General features: G+C 32.6%; 1 protein-coding gene across 1 annotated transcript; it reads left to right on the forward strand.

Moving 5' to 3' along the window:
- Positions 1–88: 88 nt before the first annotated feature.
- Positions 89–9,693, forward strand: LOC147410219 (triacylglycerol lipase OBL1-like). The gene is made up of 6 exons (XM_086437517.1): positions 89–429; positions 3,697–3,908; positions 6,186–6,524; positions 7,435–7,468; positions 8,324–8,931; positions 9,208–9,693. The coding sequence occupies exons 1-6, from the start codon at positions 117–119 to the stop codon at positions 9,469–9,471; spliced, it is 1,770 nt and encodes a 589-aa protein (XP_086293643.1). The 5' UTR covers positions 89–116; the 3' UTR covers positions 9,472–9,693.
- The last annotated feature ends 5,755 nt before the right edge of the window (positions 9,694–15,448 follow it).

The raw sequence follows: 15,448 nt of genomic DNA on the forward strand, positions 1-15,448 counted from the left end.
CCGAAAATTTCGGATAATATCCGATTTTTCGAATTCGAATTCGGATTCGAATTCGAATTTCGGCTATCCATTGACACCCCTATGTGCAGGCTCGCTTAAGAGTTTTCTTTTGTCCCATGGCTTCTTCCTCTAAATATATGATCCATCATCCTGAAAAATTAGGAATATCAAACATATTTAATACCTTAGTGTTTCAAAGAAGGTTTTTAGGTTCCGAATTAATAGAGAGTAATTGTGAGGAAACCAAATTCCATAATAATTTTCTTATTAACTTGATAACACTTATCATATATATCATTCAGAGGATCTTATTATGGCTTAATAAACCTTTAGCTTCACTTGGTATCAAAGTTGAGTTCTTCTTGAATTTGGTTGCACTTAATGGTGGAATCTTACAACTCATTCTTCGCATTATCAAAGGTGGTACAGGTATGGTTTTTTTCCTTACATATGTTACACATTCATATATGTACCACTTATCACAATTTGAAAAAATAAAAAAAAATTCACTCTCATACTTCAGATTTTTATTTGGTAGGAATTTTTAAAGTGTAAATTACTATTTTGTGAGTCAAATTTGATGAAATTACAATTCTGGCCAACTGTTCATTTTAATTTCCAAAACATTAACGTGCAAAATGACAATCTAGATGGTTTGTATGGCGACGATCTCACTAAAAGTAGCAAAATCTGTGACATTGTCACTTTAAGACCTCCGATATCATTATCATTCACGTTTTGGTAATTAAAATGAAAGGTGCCGGAATCATAAATTCGTAAAAAATTGGTCACGTTTTTGAAAATATCTCATTTTAAATGTGAGATGCTCCCCATTTTTTGAGTTTGGATCATATACGCTCAGGTAGGTGGGTTTAGTCACCCCCACTTTCATCCCTTAAATCTTACAATATAGATCTCTCAATTTATATATGAAGAGGGAAAATAAAAAATGAGCTCCCTCTTCTAATATAAGGTATTATGTACGAAGATCTGAGGTGTGGGTGTTTTTTTTTTCAAAGATGATTGCGTTATCAACCCTCCTCCTGCGGGTTTTATTCTTGGATCTTGTTTGTGATATTGGAAAAAGATAAAAAAAAATATATCCATATATGGATTCTCCCGAGTCCTATGTATATATGTATACTTTATCAAACTACCACACTACCATAGATATATTGAAATCTTTTTAATCAAGTACCTAAGTTCAAGAAAATATAATTAGTTATATCATAATATTAAGTGAAAATTTTCATGGAGAGCATGAAAATTGATTAATTCCCAAAATGGTGCATCATTCAAATTAATTACGAAAACGATAAATTATTATTTTTGAAAATAATTATTTTTAACAAATCAGAAAAAAAAATTAAAATGAACAGTGTTTTAGTAATTTTTCACACCCAAAATACCCTTCTCTCTCTCTCTCTCTCTCTCTCTCTCTCTCTCAACACTTGCCTTACTAACAGTGTACGATTTTAAGCCTTAACGGTATTTTTGCTCAAACGGATTACCACATTAACAATCCAACACCACAGTCCTCTAATTTTCATTTAAAAAAAAAAAAAACTCATATTCGAAAAGGAAAAAAAAAAAGAAAAACAATATCTTTTGAACTTGATCCAAGCTTTTGAAAATGAATAGCTAGTGAACTCCTAAACTAAAAATTAAAATTCATCAGTGAAAAATAACTTTTCAGAAATTATTTTTTTCAAAATTCATAGAATTTTGTCCTCTACAACCATGAATCATCGGATCATGTTTTTGGATGCCAAAATGTAAACCCAAGGCCCTTGGTCTAGTTCATTAATGGTGGCCACAACAAGTGGAGAAGAACACGAAGAATATTATAACATCAAAAATCCTACATCACAGCCCTCTAAATTTCATCGAAAACTCAGATTCAAATACATATATTGGGTCAAGTTCAGTAGCCAATGTTAGAGAGGCAACATTTATGAGTTAGAAGTTTCAGATTTGGCTGATTTTTTGTGAGAATGATCTCTATTGTGAGGATATCATCCTAAAAAAAAATCAGCTCAATTCAAAAAAATTTAATCCATATATGACAAATTTTGATTACCAATGTTGGCTCCCTAACATTGGCTGCCGAAGGCCACCCAGATATATTCTTTTGATCTTGATCCAGGCTTTTGAAAATGATGGCTAGCAACGCCAAACTTAAAATTAAAATTCAATAGTGAAAATCACTTTTTTGGAAGAAAAAAAAATTTTAATTCATAGAATTTTGTCCTCTACGACCCTAAATCATTGGATCATGTTTTTGGATGCTAAAAGTAAGTCCAAGTAAGTTTTTCTAGTTCTTTAATGGTGGCCACAACAGATGGAGATGAAGAAGAAAACAAAGAAGGATCTTTTTCAGAACACCTTGTGCCATCTAAAAATGTGATCCGATGCTTTAGGGTTGTAGAGGATACAATTCTATGAAATTAAAAAAAAAAAAATTCAAAAAAAAAAAAATTTTCACCACTAGAATTTAAATTTTGTTTGCTAGCTGTCCATTTTCAAAAGCTTGGATGAAGCTCAAAAGATATTGTATTTTGAAGAAAAAAAAAATCGATGAAATTTAGAGGGTTCTAGTGTCGAATTGCTGATGTGATAATCTATTTGAGCAAAACATCCCTTAGTAAGACTTACAATCTTACAATGTTAGTAAGAAATGTGTTTAAAAAAAAAGGTATTTTTGGTATGAAAAATAACCAAAACACTGGTCATTTTAACTTTTAGTGATATGGTAAAAAAAACTTATTTCCAAAAAATTGTAATTTCTGGTTTTCAAAATTAATTTGAATAGAGCATGGTTATGAGAATTAATCAATTTTCAATGCTTGTTTTGATCAATTAGTTTAAATATCCTTGGATTCGTTTTTTATTTACCAGCTTCATATAATTCAGAGAACAATAATTTTCTCAAAGCCTCTTCTCCCAAAATTTTTAAACCTCTTTTCTTTCATGCCAGTCCTTAAGAATATTGACTCAATAATGAGGCCATTTAGATCACTACATTCCTTAAAGCAATTATCAAAGTCCCTCTTTCTTCTTATAATGATCCTTTTAACACATCTTCTTTAAATGTCCTTCTATATACACGTCACACACTCATCGTATATATAGTCAGGATCGAGGGACAACTAATTCGTTATGGATGGTGTCCATACACGTCATGCATCCAACGTTGTTGTTAAAGACATTGTAACAAATAATTATCTATATATCGATCCTGACATGCATACATATATGTTAAACCAATTTTGATGGGAATAGAAGTTTTAGAATGAGATGCTTTTTTGTGAGGTTGATCTTCTCAGCATAGAGATCATCCTTTCAAAAAATCAACCCACTCTGAAACTTCTAACCAATATAGGAAAAATGAAAAATATAAAATAAAACTTTTTGTCAGATTTTATAAATGGATACTATTTAAAGATATTTATGTAATTATCCCTATGTGTAAAAATATTTATGATGAATTTAATTACCTTTATATCCTTCTAGCTTCATAATATTTGGTTAAAAACTTTTGATAAATTAAGTAGTATAAATGAAAATTCACTACAAAAGTTTTTACGATAAGATTAAGTTTATCTGGTACTTAAATATTTTAAAATCTTTTTCTATTACGAATTTTTTTGGGAAAAAAATTATTTCTTACTAGACTTGTTTGTGATGTTTGCGAAGGATCACTAGTGTACCCAGACCGAGAATCTGCAGATTTCAGATCCATCATAGGGCACTTAGACGGGCGAACCGATTTGTACAGAACCAGCTTCCAAGTCCCAAAGATTAAGAATATTGGTGGCATAAATGCATTCGATCTGTGCATGATGGCTTCGAAAATAGTCTATGAGAACCAAGCATATGTCAACAATGTTGTCACCAACCATTGGCAGGTATTATTAATTTAAATCTTCTTAATTTAATTTTCCACGTCATTTGCAATTGCAAATAATTTTCTGAAATCAATTTTCTTGGTGCTTAATTAGTTACAAAATGCAAATGATTTGTGTTTTGCAAAAAGTTCTTAAAAAATTTCAGTAAATAATTTATTGGACTCCAACCTTTACAAGTCAAAATTACTAAAATATCCATTTTTAATTTCAAAGAAATGAATAAAATTACAAACATACACTCAATATTTGTTAAAGTAATATGCCCTCAAATTTATGAAAATCCTCTAATCAAAGATACGTTGAATTACATACTGAACTTACAAAATGGCCATCATCAAAGAAAATTTTAAATTACAAAAGTAACCCTCTAGTACCTATTACAATATGAATTTCACAAAAAGACATCTCATCATAGTTACATCCACTTGCATACGAAAATTATAAAAAAACCCATCATCAATATTATTACAAAATATCTTTCATCATGAGGGTATTTTTATAAATTCATATGCATGTTATTGTAACAAGCATTGATCATATTTCTGTAATTTGAATAGTTTCTTTGACAGTGGGTATACTTTGTAATTTTAATATGTAGGTTATTATATATTTGATAAGGATTTTTTATTTTTTTTTATTTTTTTTTTAATTCATGTGTATGTTAATGCAACAAGTATTGAGGGTATTTTTGTAATTTAAATGAATTCTATGGATGAGATCAAGTAAGTCAAAAAAAAAAAAAAATAATAATAATAATATAATAAAAATAAATAAAAAAACATAGAGAAGCCATGTTTAAATTGACTTTTTGATACTATAATAACACCATTTATAGTGGAATTCTTTATCAATTTGGGTGAAAATGAAATTCAACACAATTTTAATTGTGGGTTTTTGGTACACTACGCAGATGCATTTGGTGGGGTTCTATAACTTCTGGAATGGTACGAATCTTCATCATTTACTAATATGAGAATGAGACCACAAAGTGAGTTTTGAAACTATAGCTGGTGATAGACGACATGCACACCAAAATGACTCATTGGGTTTTGGAATTTTTGGGCTTTAGGAATGATGGACAACAAAATAAATAAAACAAAAGCCGTATTGATGATGCATGATATGATATCTATCTTTCATTACTATCCGATCAGACACTCAACAACTTGACTTAGACTAAACCAACTCAGTCTAACTAGCTCCTTGGTCCACTATTAGCCAGTTAACGTAATTTAGGTCAGCCAAGTTTAGGGCTGTCAATGGGGTCGGATCGGGTGGGACTGGGCGGTGTTTTAAATGGACCGGCCCTTTTAAAAGTCTTAAAAAAATACAGCCCAAAACCCGACCCAAGTAAACATGATACGGTGCGTAGTCTAGCCTGACCCGATAATATCAAGAAAATATGTACTTTCCCCCTGAACGACCCTATCTGAACCGTGAAATGAGTATAGATACGAGAGCAAAGCTAGAGAGTAATGATCTAAAGATATAAAGATATTAATATCCTTTTTTTTTTTTATATATAATTTTCTTTACAAAAGATATTTTTATTTTTTTCCTAGAGATTCAGGTTTAAATATTCATGGATTCATTGTTTATTTACCGGCTTCATATAATTCAGAGAACAATAATTTTCTCAAAGCCTCTTCTCCCAAATTTTTTAAACCACTTTTCTTTCATGCCTAGTCCTTAAGAATATTGACTCAATAATGAGGCCATTTAGATCACTACATTCCTTAAAGCAATTATCTAAGTCCCTCTTTCATCTTATGATGATCCTTTTAACACAACTTCCTTAAATGTCCTTCTATATACACGTCACACACTCATCTTACATATAGTCAGGATCGAGGGACAACTAATTCGTTATGGATGGTGTCCATACACGTCACGCATCCAACGTTGTTGTTAAAAACATTGTAACAAATAGTTATCTATATATCGATCCTGACATGCATACATATATGTTAAACCAATTTTGATGGGAATAGAAGTTTTAGAATGAGATGCTTTTTTGTGAGGTTGATCTTCTCAGCATAGAGATCATCCTTTCAAAAAATCAACCCACTCTGAAACTTCTAACCAATATAGGAAAAATGAAAAATATAAAATAAAACTTTTTGTCAGATTTTATAAATGGATACTATTTAAAGATATTTATGTAATTATCCCTATGTGTAAAAATATTTATGATGAATTTAATTACCTTTATATCCTTCTAGCTTCATAATATTCGGTTAAAAACTTTTGATAAATTAAGTAGTATAAATGAAAATTCACTACAAAAGTTTTTACGATAAGATTAAGTTTATCTGGTACTTAAATATTTTAAAATCTTCTTCTATTACGATTTTTTTGGGAAAAAAATTATTTCTTACTAGACTTGTTTGTGATGTTTGCGAAGGATCACTAGTGTACCCAGACCGAGAATCTGCAGATTTCAGATCCATCATAGGGCACTTAGACGGGCGAACCGATTTGTACAGAACCAGCTTCCAAATCCCAAAGATTAAGAATATTGGTGGCATAAATGCATTCGATCTGTGCATGATGGCTTCGAAAATAGTCTACGAGAACCAAGCATATGTCAACAATGTTGTCACCAACCATTGGCAGGTATTATTAATTTAAATCTTCTTAATTTAATTTTCCACGTCATTTGCAATTGCAAATAATTTTCTGAAATCAATTTTGTTGGTGCTTAATTAGTTACAAAATGCAAATGATTTGTGTTTTGCAAAAAGTTCTTAAAAAATTTCAGTAAATAATTTATTGGACTCCAACCTTTACAAGTCAAAATTACTAAAATATCCATTTTTAATTTCAAAGAAATGAATAAAATTACAAACATACAATCAATATTTGTTAAAGTAATATACACTCAAATTTATGAAAATGCCTCTAATCAAAGATACGTTGAATTAAATGCTGCAATTACAAAATAGCCCTCATCAAAGAAAATTTTAAATTACAAAAGTAACCCTCTAATACCTATTACAATATGAATTTCACAAAGATACATCTCATCATAGTTACATCTACTTGCATATGAAAATTATAAAAATACCCATCATCAATATTATTACAAAATATCTTTCATCATGAGGGTATTTTTATAAATTCATATGCATGTTATTGTAACAAGCATTGATCATATTTCTGTAATTTGAATAGTTTCTTTGACAGTGGGTATACTTTGTAATTTTAATATGTAGGTTATTATATATTTGATAAGGATTTTTTATTTTTTTTTATTTTTTTTTTAATTCATGTGTATGTTAATGCAACAAGTATTGAGGGTATTTTTGTAATTTAAATGAATTCTATGGATGAGATCAAGTAAGTCAAAAAAAAAAAAAATAATAATAATAATATAATAAAAATAAATAAAAAAACATAGAGAAGCCATGTTTAAATTGACTTTTTGATACTATAATAACACCATTTATAGTGGAATTCTTTATCAATTTGGGTGAAAATGAAATTCAACACAATTTTAATTGTGGGTTTTTGGTACACTACGCAGATGCATTTGGTGGGGTTCTATAACTTCTGGAATGGTACGAATCTTCATCATTTACTAATATGAGAATGAGACCACAAAGTGAGTTTTGAAACTATAGCTGGTGATAGACGACATGCACACCAAAATGACTCATTGGGTTTTGGAATTTTTGGGCTTTAGGAATGATGGACAACAAAATAAATAAAACAAAAGCCGTATTGATGATGCATGATATGATATCTATCTTTCATTACTATCCGATCAGACACTCAACAACTTGACTTAGACTAAACCAACTCAGTCTAACTAGCTCCTTGGTCCACTATTAGCCAGTTAACGTAATTTAGGTCAGCCAAGTTTAGGGCTGTCAATGGGGTCGGATCGGGTGGGACTGGGCGGTGTTTTAAATGGACCGGCCCTTTTAAAAGTCTTAAAAAAATACAGCCCAAAACCCGACCCAAGTAAACATGATACGGTGCGTAGTCTAGCCTGACCCGATAATATCAAGAAAATATGTACTTTCCCCCTGAACGACCCTATCTGAACCGTGAAATGAGTATAGATACGAGAGCAAAGCTAGAGAGTAATGATCTAAAGATATAAAGATATTAATATCCTTTTTTTTTTTTATATATAATTTTCTTTACAAAAGATATTTTTATTTTTTTTTATTGTCAAAAGGTCCCATATTCAAAGTCTTCATAAAAAATAAAAAAAAAAAAGAAGTCCTTCCAACTAATTTTGAGTCGTTTGGATGATAGATATATAATAATTATTATTATAAAAAAAAAACATGTAAAATAGTTTTTATCTTCTCGCGTTCTAAGGGAGCTCTTGGTCTATATATTCATCAGATATAAACCTGATGGTTGAATTGCACATTAAAAAGAACGTCGAGTTTGTGTTGCAGAGTATTTAGAAGAAAAGGCAACCCAAGCCTTCATTTTCTCTGACAGACCAAAAGATGCTGGATTCATCGTCGTGGCCTTTCGTGGCACCGAAGCCTTCAATACAAAAGATTGGTCCAGCGACATCGACCTCTCCTGGCTCTCTATGGGAGAAATGGGAAAAGTTCATATTGGTTTTATGAAAGCTTTGGGACTTCAAAATGATAAGGATTATAAAATGGGTTGGCCAAAGGACTACACAGGAAATAAAAAGCTAGCCTATTACACCATAAGAAGCATCCTCAACACATTGCTCCAAGAAAACAAAACGGCTAAGATATTAATAACAGGACATAGCTTGGGTGGTGCACTTGCGGTTCTGTTTCCTACCATACTTGTGTTACACAATGAGGACACCCTGTTGAGAAACTTGGCGGGTGTTTTCACCTTTGGGCAACCTAGGGTTGGAGATACAAAGTTTGGGAATGTGATGAACGCAGAGTTGGGTGCCATATATCAAAGGATGGTTTTCAGGTATGATATTGTTACTAGAATTCCCTTTGAAGGACTGATCAGCGGCTTCTCCCACTTTGGTTACTGCCTCTACTACTACTCCTGGTACAAGGGAAAGGTACATATATAAATATATGATTGGCATGTGATAGTGAAATGTTGGTGTGGAAATAAATCAAAGAGAAAGAAACCTAAAATATTAGAGTCAGACCTAAAAGTTTATTTGCTAATATATTTAGAGAGCGAGCTTCTATTGCCACAACAACTTTTACTAATAGCACCCTAAGATGATAGAAAAAGTTGGTGTGGTAATAGAATCCCTCTATATTTATAAAAATGAGACTTGTCCAATGGGTTTTCTTGATTTATGGCTCTTTTTATACGCAATTTACAGGTGTTGAAGAAAGAACCGAACCCCAACTACTTCAATCCCTTATACATTCTTTCTAAGTATATTAATGCTTGGTTGGACCTCTTCAGAGCACTCTTCATAGGCATGACACAAGGGAATGATTTCAAAGAGAGTTTGACATCCATTCTCTTCAGGATTGTGGGGCTTTTTTTTCCTGGGCTCGCTTCTCACAGCCCTAGGGACTATGTCAACAGTGTAAGGCTAGGGACTATTACAATCGAAGAGGATTATGATGAAATTGTCTGATTTGCAAGATGCCCGCCTATATATTTATCCCATTAATAAGGAAGCCGAGAAGTGCTATGTTTAAACTATTAATTATGTTGTATTGTATTAAGATCTATTGAGATGTACTTAATCATCTTATATATTATTATTAGACTAAGTGATTTCTTTGGTTATTTATGTAACTAGTAGTTGCCTTCTCTATTCTAAGATTGAAAGGTTAAATTGGAATAAAGTAGGTTGAGTTATTTGAAATTATGCATGTTTGTACTTTGAAAAACATGAAATATTGTTTGAGCAAGGCAAGGTTCTACTATCAAATTAGACATTAAGTGATAGATAAGAGGAATAGGATCTGGTGGAAAATCCCACAATGCATAGGGGCTGAGTTTTCAATATCACATACAATGACATTTGAGAAGGATGGAGGCCCATCATGTATACCAATTCTAATCATGGGTTGTCAGGGATAGACCCAATATTTTTTGTAAACTACTTTTGATGGGGTTAGAAGTTTCGGAATTGGTTGTTTTTTTGTAACGATGATCTCCTCATCATAGAGATCATCTTCATAAAAAATCAGTTCATTCCAAAACTTTAAACCCATATAAGACAAAACAATTCAGCTCTGGTGTGGGTTGCCCTTATTAATTCATGGGGGACTTTTGTAATTACCCAATAATAAAAAATCCTAACTTCAGCTGAAAAATGTTTTGCTTACAAAACTCACAGAAATCTGGGATCCACCAAACACATGTACCCCCCCGTGTGTTGAAGGCATTCCTAGTTTATAAAATTACCCTTATTAGATACAAAACTACCCCTTATCCTTGACACTGAGAGTCTATAAGTAAAAAACGAGTCACTCCAACTCTATATAAAATAAAATAAAAACATTGAAAAGTTTAGTAGGGGCTATAGCCCCCACTCAACCCAGCGTAGGTCCGCCCGTGTGTCGCAACATGTGCATTTGTGTGACATTAAGTTTTCCTTGTTCATGTTGTCATTAATTATATTCCCCTATCATCCTTATTACCATTCTTTTTCTCTTACCATTGTAATCTAGGGTAGTGTTAGAGGCACTCCAATTATTGACAAGGGCACCCCCACGCCATAGCCAAATGTTGTTTTATATGGGTTTAAAATTTTTGGAATGAGCTGATTTTTGGTGAGGATGATCTCTATCACCAAAAATCAACTCATTCCAAAACTAGTTTACAAAAAAAAAATTGAACGATTTATGATTCTTCAACTTATTTTGATGGGGTTAGAAGTTTTAGAATGAGCTGATTTTTTGTGAGAATGACCTCCTCACTATAGAAATCATTTTCACCAAAAATCAGTTCATTCCAAAACTTTTAAACCTTATAAGATAAAACAATTTGGCTATAATGTGAAGTGCCATTGGTAATAATTGGGGTGTCTTTAACACTACCCTTGTAATTAAACGCCTTCAACATTTTTATGAGGTGTAAAACTCAGTAATTGTATCATGGGGGATGACTTGCCAAGAGACCCATAAGTTCCAAAGTTTCGTATAGAGTAGGTGGTGTTTTACACTTGTAGTACAATGTACATAACACGTCTCATCTAATACATGGATACATTTCTTGACACTTGTTTATTTTATCGAAACTACTTGCAATTAAGGAAAAATTACTTAAAGGACCTGGTTGAGGGATTTCTTTATGAATAGTCCCTAAGTTTTGGGCAATTTCTGAATAATTCATTTAGTAAAAAAATATTATTAAGGATCCTTCATTATTGGTGAGCTCACCACTTTTTAATTATTATCAAGATTAATATTTTTATGGCTGAGCTCATTACCTTTTATCGTTGAATTGGACAATTTTTAAAAATTGTCAAATTTGACAATAAAAAGTGGTGAAATCGATGCTGGTAAAAGCTACCCATATTTGTTTTTCAAATTTTTCTGAGTAAAATACATGGAAAAATTAACTAAAAACTTGAGATAATGACTTGTCTAGATGATTTTAAACCAAAAAAACCATCTTTGATTAATTTTCATTCAAAACGGAGAATTTTTTTTTTTTTTGAAAAAACCTTAGTTTTTTACATATGCTTCAAAAAACTTGAAAATGACTTATTCATCCTTCTTAAATGTTTTCGACAGAATAGAGTCCCTCAAACTCGATTGGGATGCCGAAAATCTAATTTTTTTAGGACGAAAATGAAGAGATCAAATGGTTAGGGTATTCAATCATGAGAAATGTGGTTCAAAGACTAATTAGAAAAGAAAATTTTATTAAATGAGCTATTAAGAGAAGTCCTAAAACTTAGGGTCCAAGTAGAAAGAAAGAAATCCCTCCACCAAAGTCCTTTTAAGTAATTTTCCCTTCAATTTATGGCTTTAAGTTAGGAGTACGTGCATAATTTTTTTTTGTCCTTCTATTGCATGTGATCTTATTTATTCAATTGAAGTGTACTTAGATTAAATATAAAAAAGCTAGTGGATAAGAACCGTGATAATCTGACTACCCCACGTGTGGCACACTCAATTGACTCTCCTGACGTGACAAGTTTGGGAATCTTAGATCTATACGCCTCAATATACAAAACTGCACTTCCCCATAAAAATGTCTATCCTGAGGGAATTGGGTATCTCGAGACGTATAGATCTACAGTTCTCGACTTGTCATGTCAAGAGAGTCGATTGAGTATTCCACGTGCAGTAGTCAGATTATCACGACTCCGTAGATAATTATTTATTCTTGACTATTTGCCTCATATTTTCCAACAATTACCACATACATTGTCACTATGCCTCTAGGATGGAGTTGGTGAATTTTTACACCCACTGCCAACCTAGGATTGAAAGCATCTTGCTTTCAGTGGAAGGACTTCATTTTGAATTAACACGCGGGTCACTATTAGGATTGGCCATGACTACGAAAAACAAGTTAGACTTAGCCTTTTATTTAAATGACTTCATATTACTTCCAAAAGTAGGAAGAGAGTGCTATATATAACCAAATGTAGGAAGAGAGTGCTATATATATATATATCAACATCTCAAGTAAGTTGTTGTCCCTCCAAAGTCCAAACAGATAACACCTAATGGTGGTGGTGTGGTATCAGCCAATACAAAAAGACAATTCCATCCAGAGGAGGACAACTAGAGAAGACTAATTAAAAAGGGTATGGAAACTTCAAGGATCAAATCGAATGGCTCAGATGATCTTGATTCTCAAGAAGAATGGATCCAAAGAAAATCTATACCATTCCTAATATAATTAAACAAGTACAAATCTCTAGGAAAATAATGTTTCCCTAGAGACGAGAAAATGTTATCGCCTAATAATCAATCTTACGCTTGATGGAGAAGAGGTTAGAAAACGTCATAGTTCATAGGTGTGGCCCGTTATCTAGATTCTAAACAGAGGTGGCACTAATTAACGTGTCACCAAATTGTTTTTTTTACTACTTTAGTTAATGATGATGGGCAGGCAACCAATTTACCTAACATGCGACAATGCAATGAACGTGAAATTAAAGCATAACTGGGTCAAGCAAGTGTTAGACACAGGTGTCAGGGACGACTAGTGCTACTAGACACACAAGGGAGGACTTTATGTTTGCTTGGTTCTTCCAAATTACAGAAACATGGGGTTGTCCTCCACCAACTTCTCTCTAACAAACAGGGATGTGGACAATAACCCATATTATATTAGATTAAATGATGGGTTAATCTCTCACCTCCCCAACCATATTATATTAGAGTCCTGATAATATGACTCACCAGGTGGCATACTTAATCGACTCCTTGACCTGCTCAAGGTTGGGAACCGTAGATCTGTATATCTCAGGATACACGGCTCCATCAAGATATACTTTTTTTTTTATTATGAGAAAGTGCAATCATGTATCCCGAGGCATACAAATCTACGATTCTAAACTTATCATGTCAGGGAGTCAAATGAGTATGCCACCTGGCAAGTTATATTATCACAACTCATTATATAATTATATATGTTTGAAGGCTTCTTTTATATTGGATCTGATCAGATTCTTGAATTATGCATTGTGTTTCATTATTTTGGTTTGTTGGGGGGCTGAGGACATCCATATTTGTAGGCTTTGTCCATATTTGTAGGCTTTTAACTTGATTGAAGACATTAAACTTTGGCAGTATTATTTGGTAGATGGATTGATTGATATTTTGGTTTGGTTGGGAGGGGGAGAGGACATCCATATTTGTAGGCTTTTAGCATGATTGGAGACATTAAACTCTGGCAGTATTATTTGGTAGATAGGATTGATTGATAAGAATGATGAAATGATTGAATAAATAATATAATCTACACTATTGTCATATTTTGATTTTTTTTATGAGTCGTGCTACAGTAACATTGAATTGGGCGACATTTCTGACATGGATGTGTCAGAACCATAGATGATTTTCATCGATATATGAATCTGACATCTCGATGAAAGCATCTATGGTTCAGATACACATCACGTCAAAAATGTCCCCAATAATGTACATTTTAATGTTAATTCAGCATTAATTTTTTTTTTTTTTTTAACTGAGTATCCCTGTAGACATTAGACCGGGCCCATATTTGGGCTTTGCCCAATCCATAGACCATGCTCTTGTCCAAGGACTAGCTCTGAGGCTCGTGCAACGCACGTACATCACACGCACCCGGTAAGTGAGGAGTATGCGCCCTCACGAGTGGCCCCTGAGGAATTAATGCTCATATTGGTATTGAACTCACGACCTACTGACATTAACTGCTTGTGATTGTATGGTAAAAGTTCTGAAGTAACTCTTTTTCAATTCTTAAACCACACCTATAAAATCAATCTACAGCCTTCCAACCAAACAAATAAATAAAAGAAAAAATATACCTAAAATCAGCATGGGCTGAATTTTTTTGAGGATGATCTCCTCATCATAAATATCATCCTCATAAAAAATCAGCTCATTCCGAAACTTTTAACCTATATAAGACAAAACAATTCGGCTATAGTGTGGGTTGCCCTTATTAATTCGTGGGGTGTTTTTATAATTACCCAATAAAAAAAAAGGTATTAACTTCAGCTGAAAATGTTTTGCTCACAAACCTTACAAAAATCTGGGATCCACCAAGCACATGTACCCACTTGTGTTGGATGCATTCCTAATTTATAAAATTACTCTTATTAGTTACAAAACTACCATTTATCCTTGACACTGAGTCTGGAAAAGATGACTCATTCAAATTTATATAATAATTTTTTTTTTTGAAAAGTTAAGTGGGGACTATAGCCCCGACTCGGCCCAATGTAGGTCCGCCCCTGGGGGTCACAACATGTGCATTTGTGTGACATTAAGTTTTCCTTGTTCATGTTGTCATTAATTATATCCCCTTGTCATCTTCATTACCATTTTTTTTATTCTTACCATTGTAGTTAGGGTAATGTTAAAGGCACCCCAATTATTACGAAGGGCACCCCCACACCATAGCCAAATGTTATCTTATATGGGTTAAAATTTTCGGAATGAGTTAATTTTTTGTGAGGATGATCTCTATCGCCAAAAATCAACTCATTCTAAAACTTCTAATCCCATCAAAACTGGTTTATAAAAAATATAAAAAAAAATGATGATTTATGATTCTTCAACTTATTTTGATGAGGTTAGAAGTTTTGGAATGAGCTGATTTTTTGTGAGAATGATTTCTCACCATAGAAATCATCCTCACTAAAAATTAGTTCATTCCGAAACTTTTAACCCTTATAAGATAAAACAGTTTGGCTATCATGTGGAGGGCCCTTGGTAACAATTGGGGTGCCTTTAACACTACCATTGTAGTTAAACCCTTTCAATATTTTTATGTGGTGTAAAAGTCAGTAGTTGTATCATGGGGGATGACTTGCCAGGAGACCCAAAAGTTCCTAAGTTTCGTCTAGAGTAGGTGGTGTTTTGCAATGTATGGAACACGTCTCATCTAATACACGGATAAATTTCTTGACACTTGTTTATTTTACTGAA

Source organism: Akebia trifoliata, chromosome 1 (assembly GCF_017979445.1).
Source record: "Akebia trifoliata isolate Shusen 1 chromosome 1, ASM1797944v1, whole genome shotgun sequence".
NCBI lineage: Eukaryota > Viridiplantae > Streptophyta > Magnoliopsida > Ranunculales > Lardizabalaceae > Akebia > Akebia trifoliata.

Coding starts and splice junctions, on each gene's coding strand:
- LOC147410219 (XM_086437517.1), top strand. CDS start 117: ATGGCTTCTTCCTCTAAATATATGATCCATCATCCTGAAAAATTAGGA. Junction 7,469..8,323: donor GTTCTATAACTTCTGGAATG/GTACGAATCTTC, acceptor TTTGTGTTGCAG/AGTATTTAGAAGAAAAGGCA. Junction 8,932..9,207: donor ACTCCTGGTACAAGGGAAAG/GTACATATATAA, acceptor CGCAATTTACAG/GTGTTGAAGAAAGAACCGAA.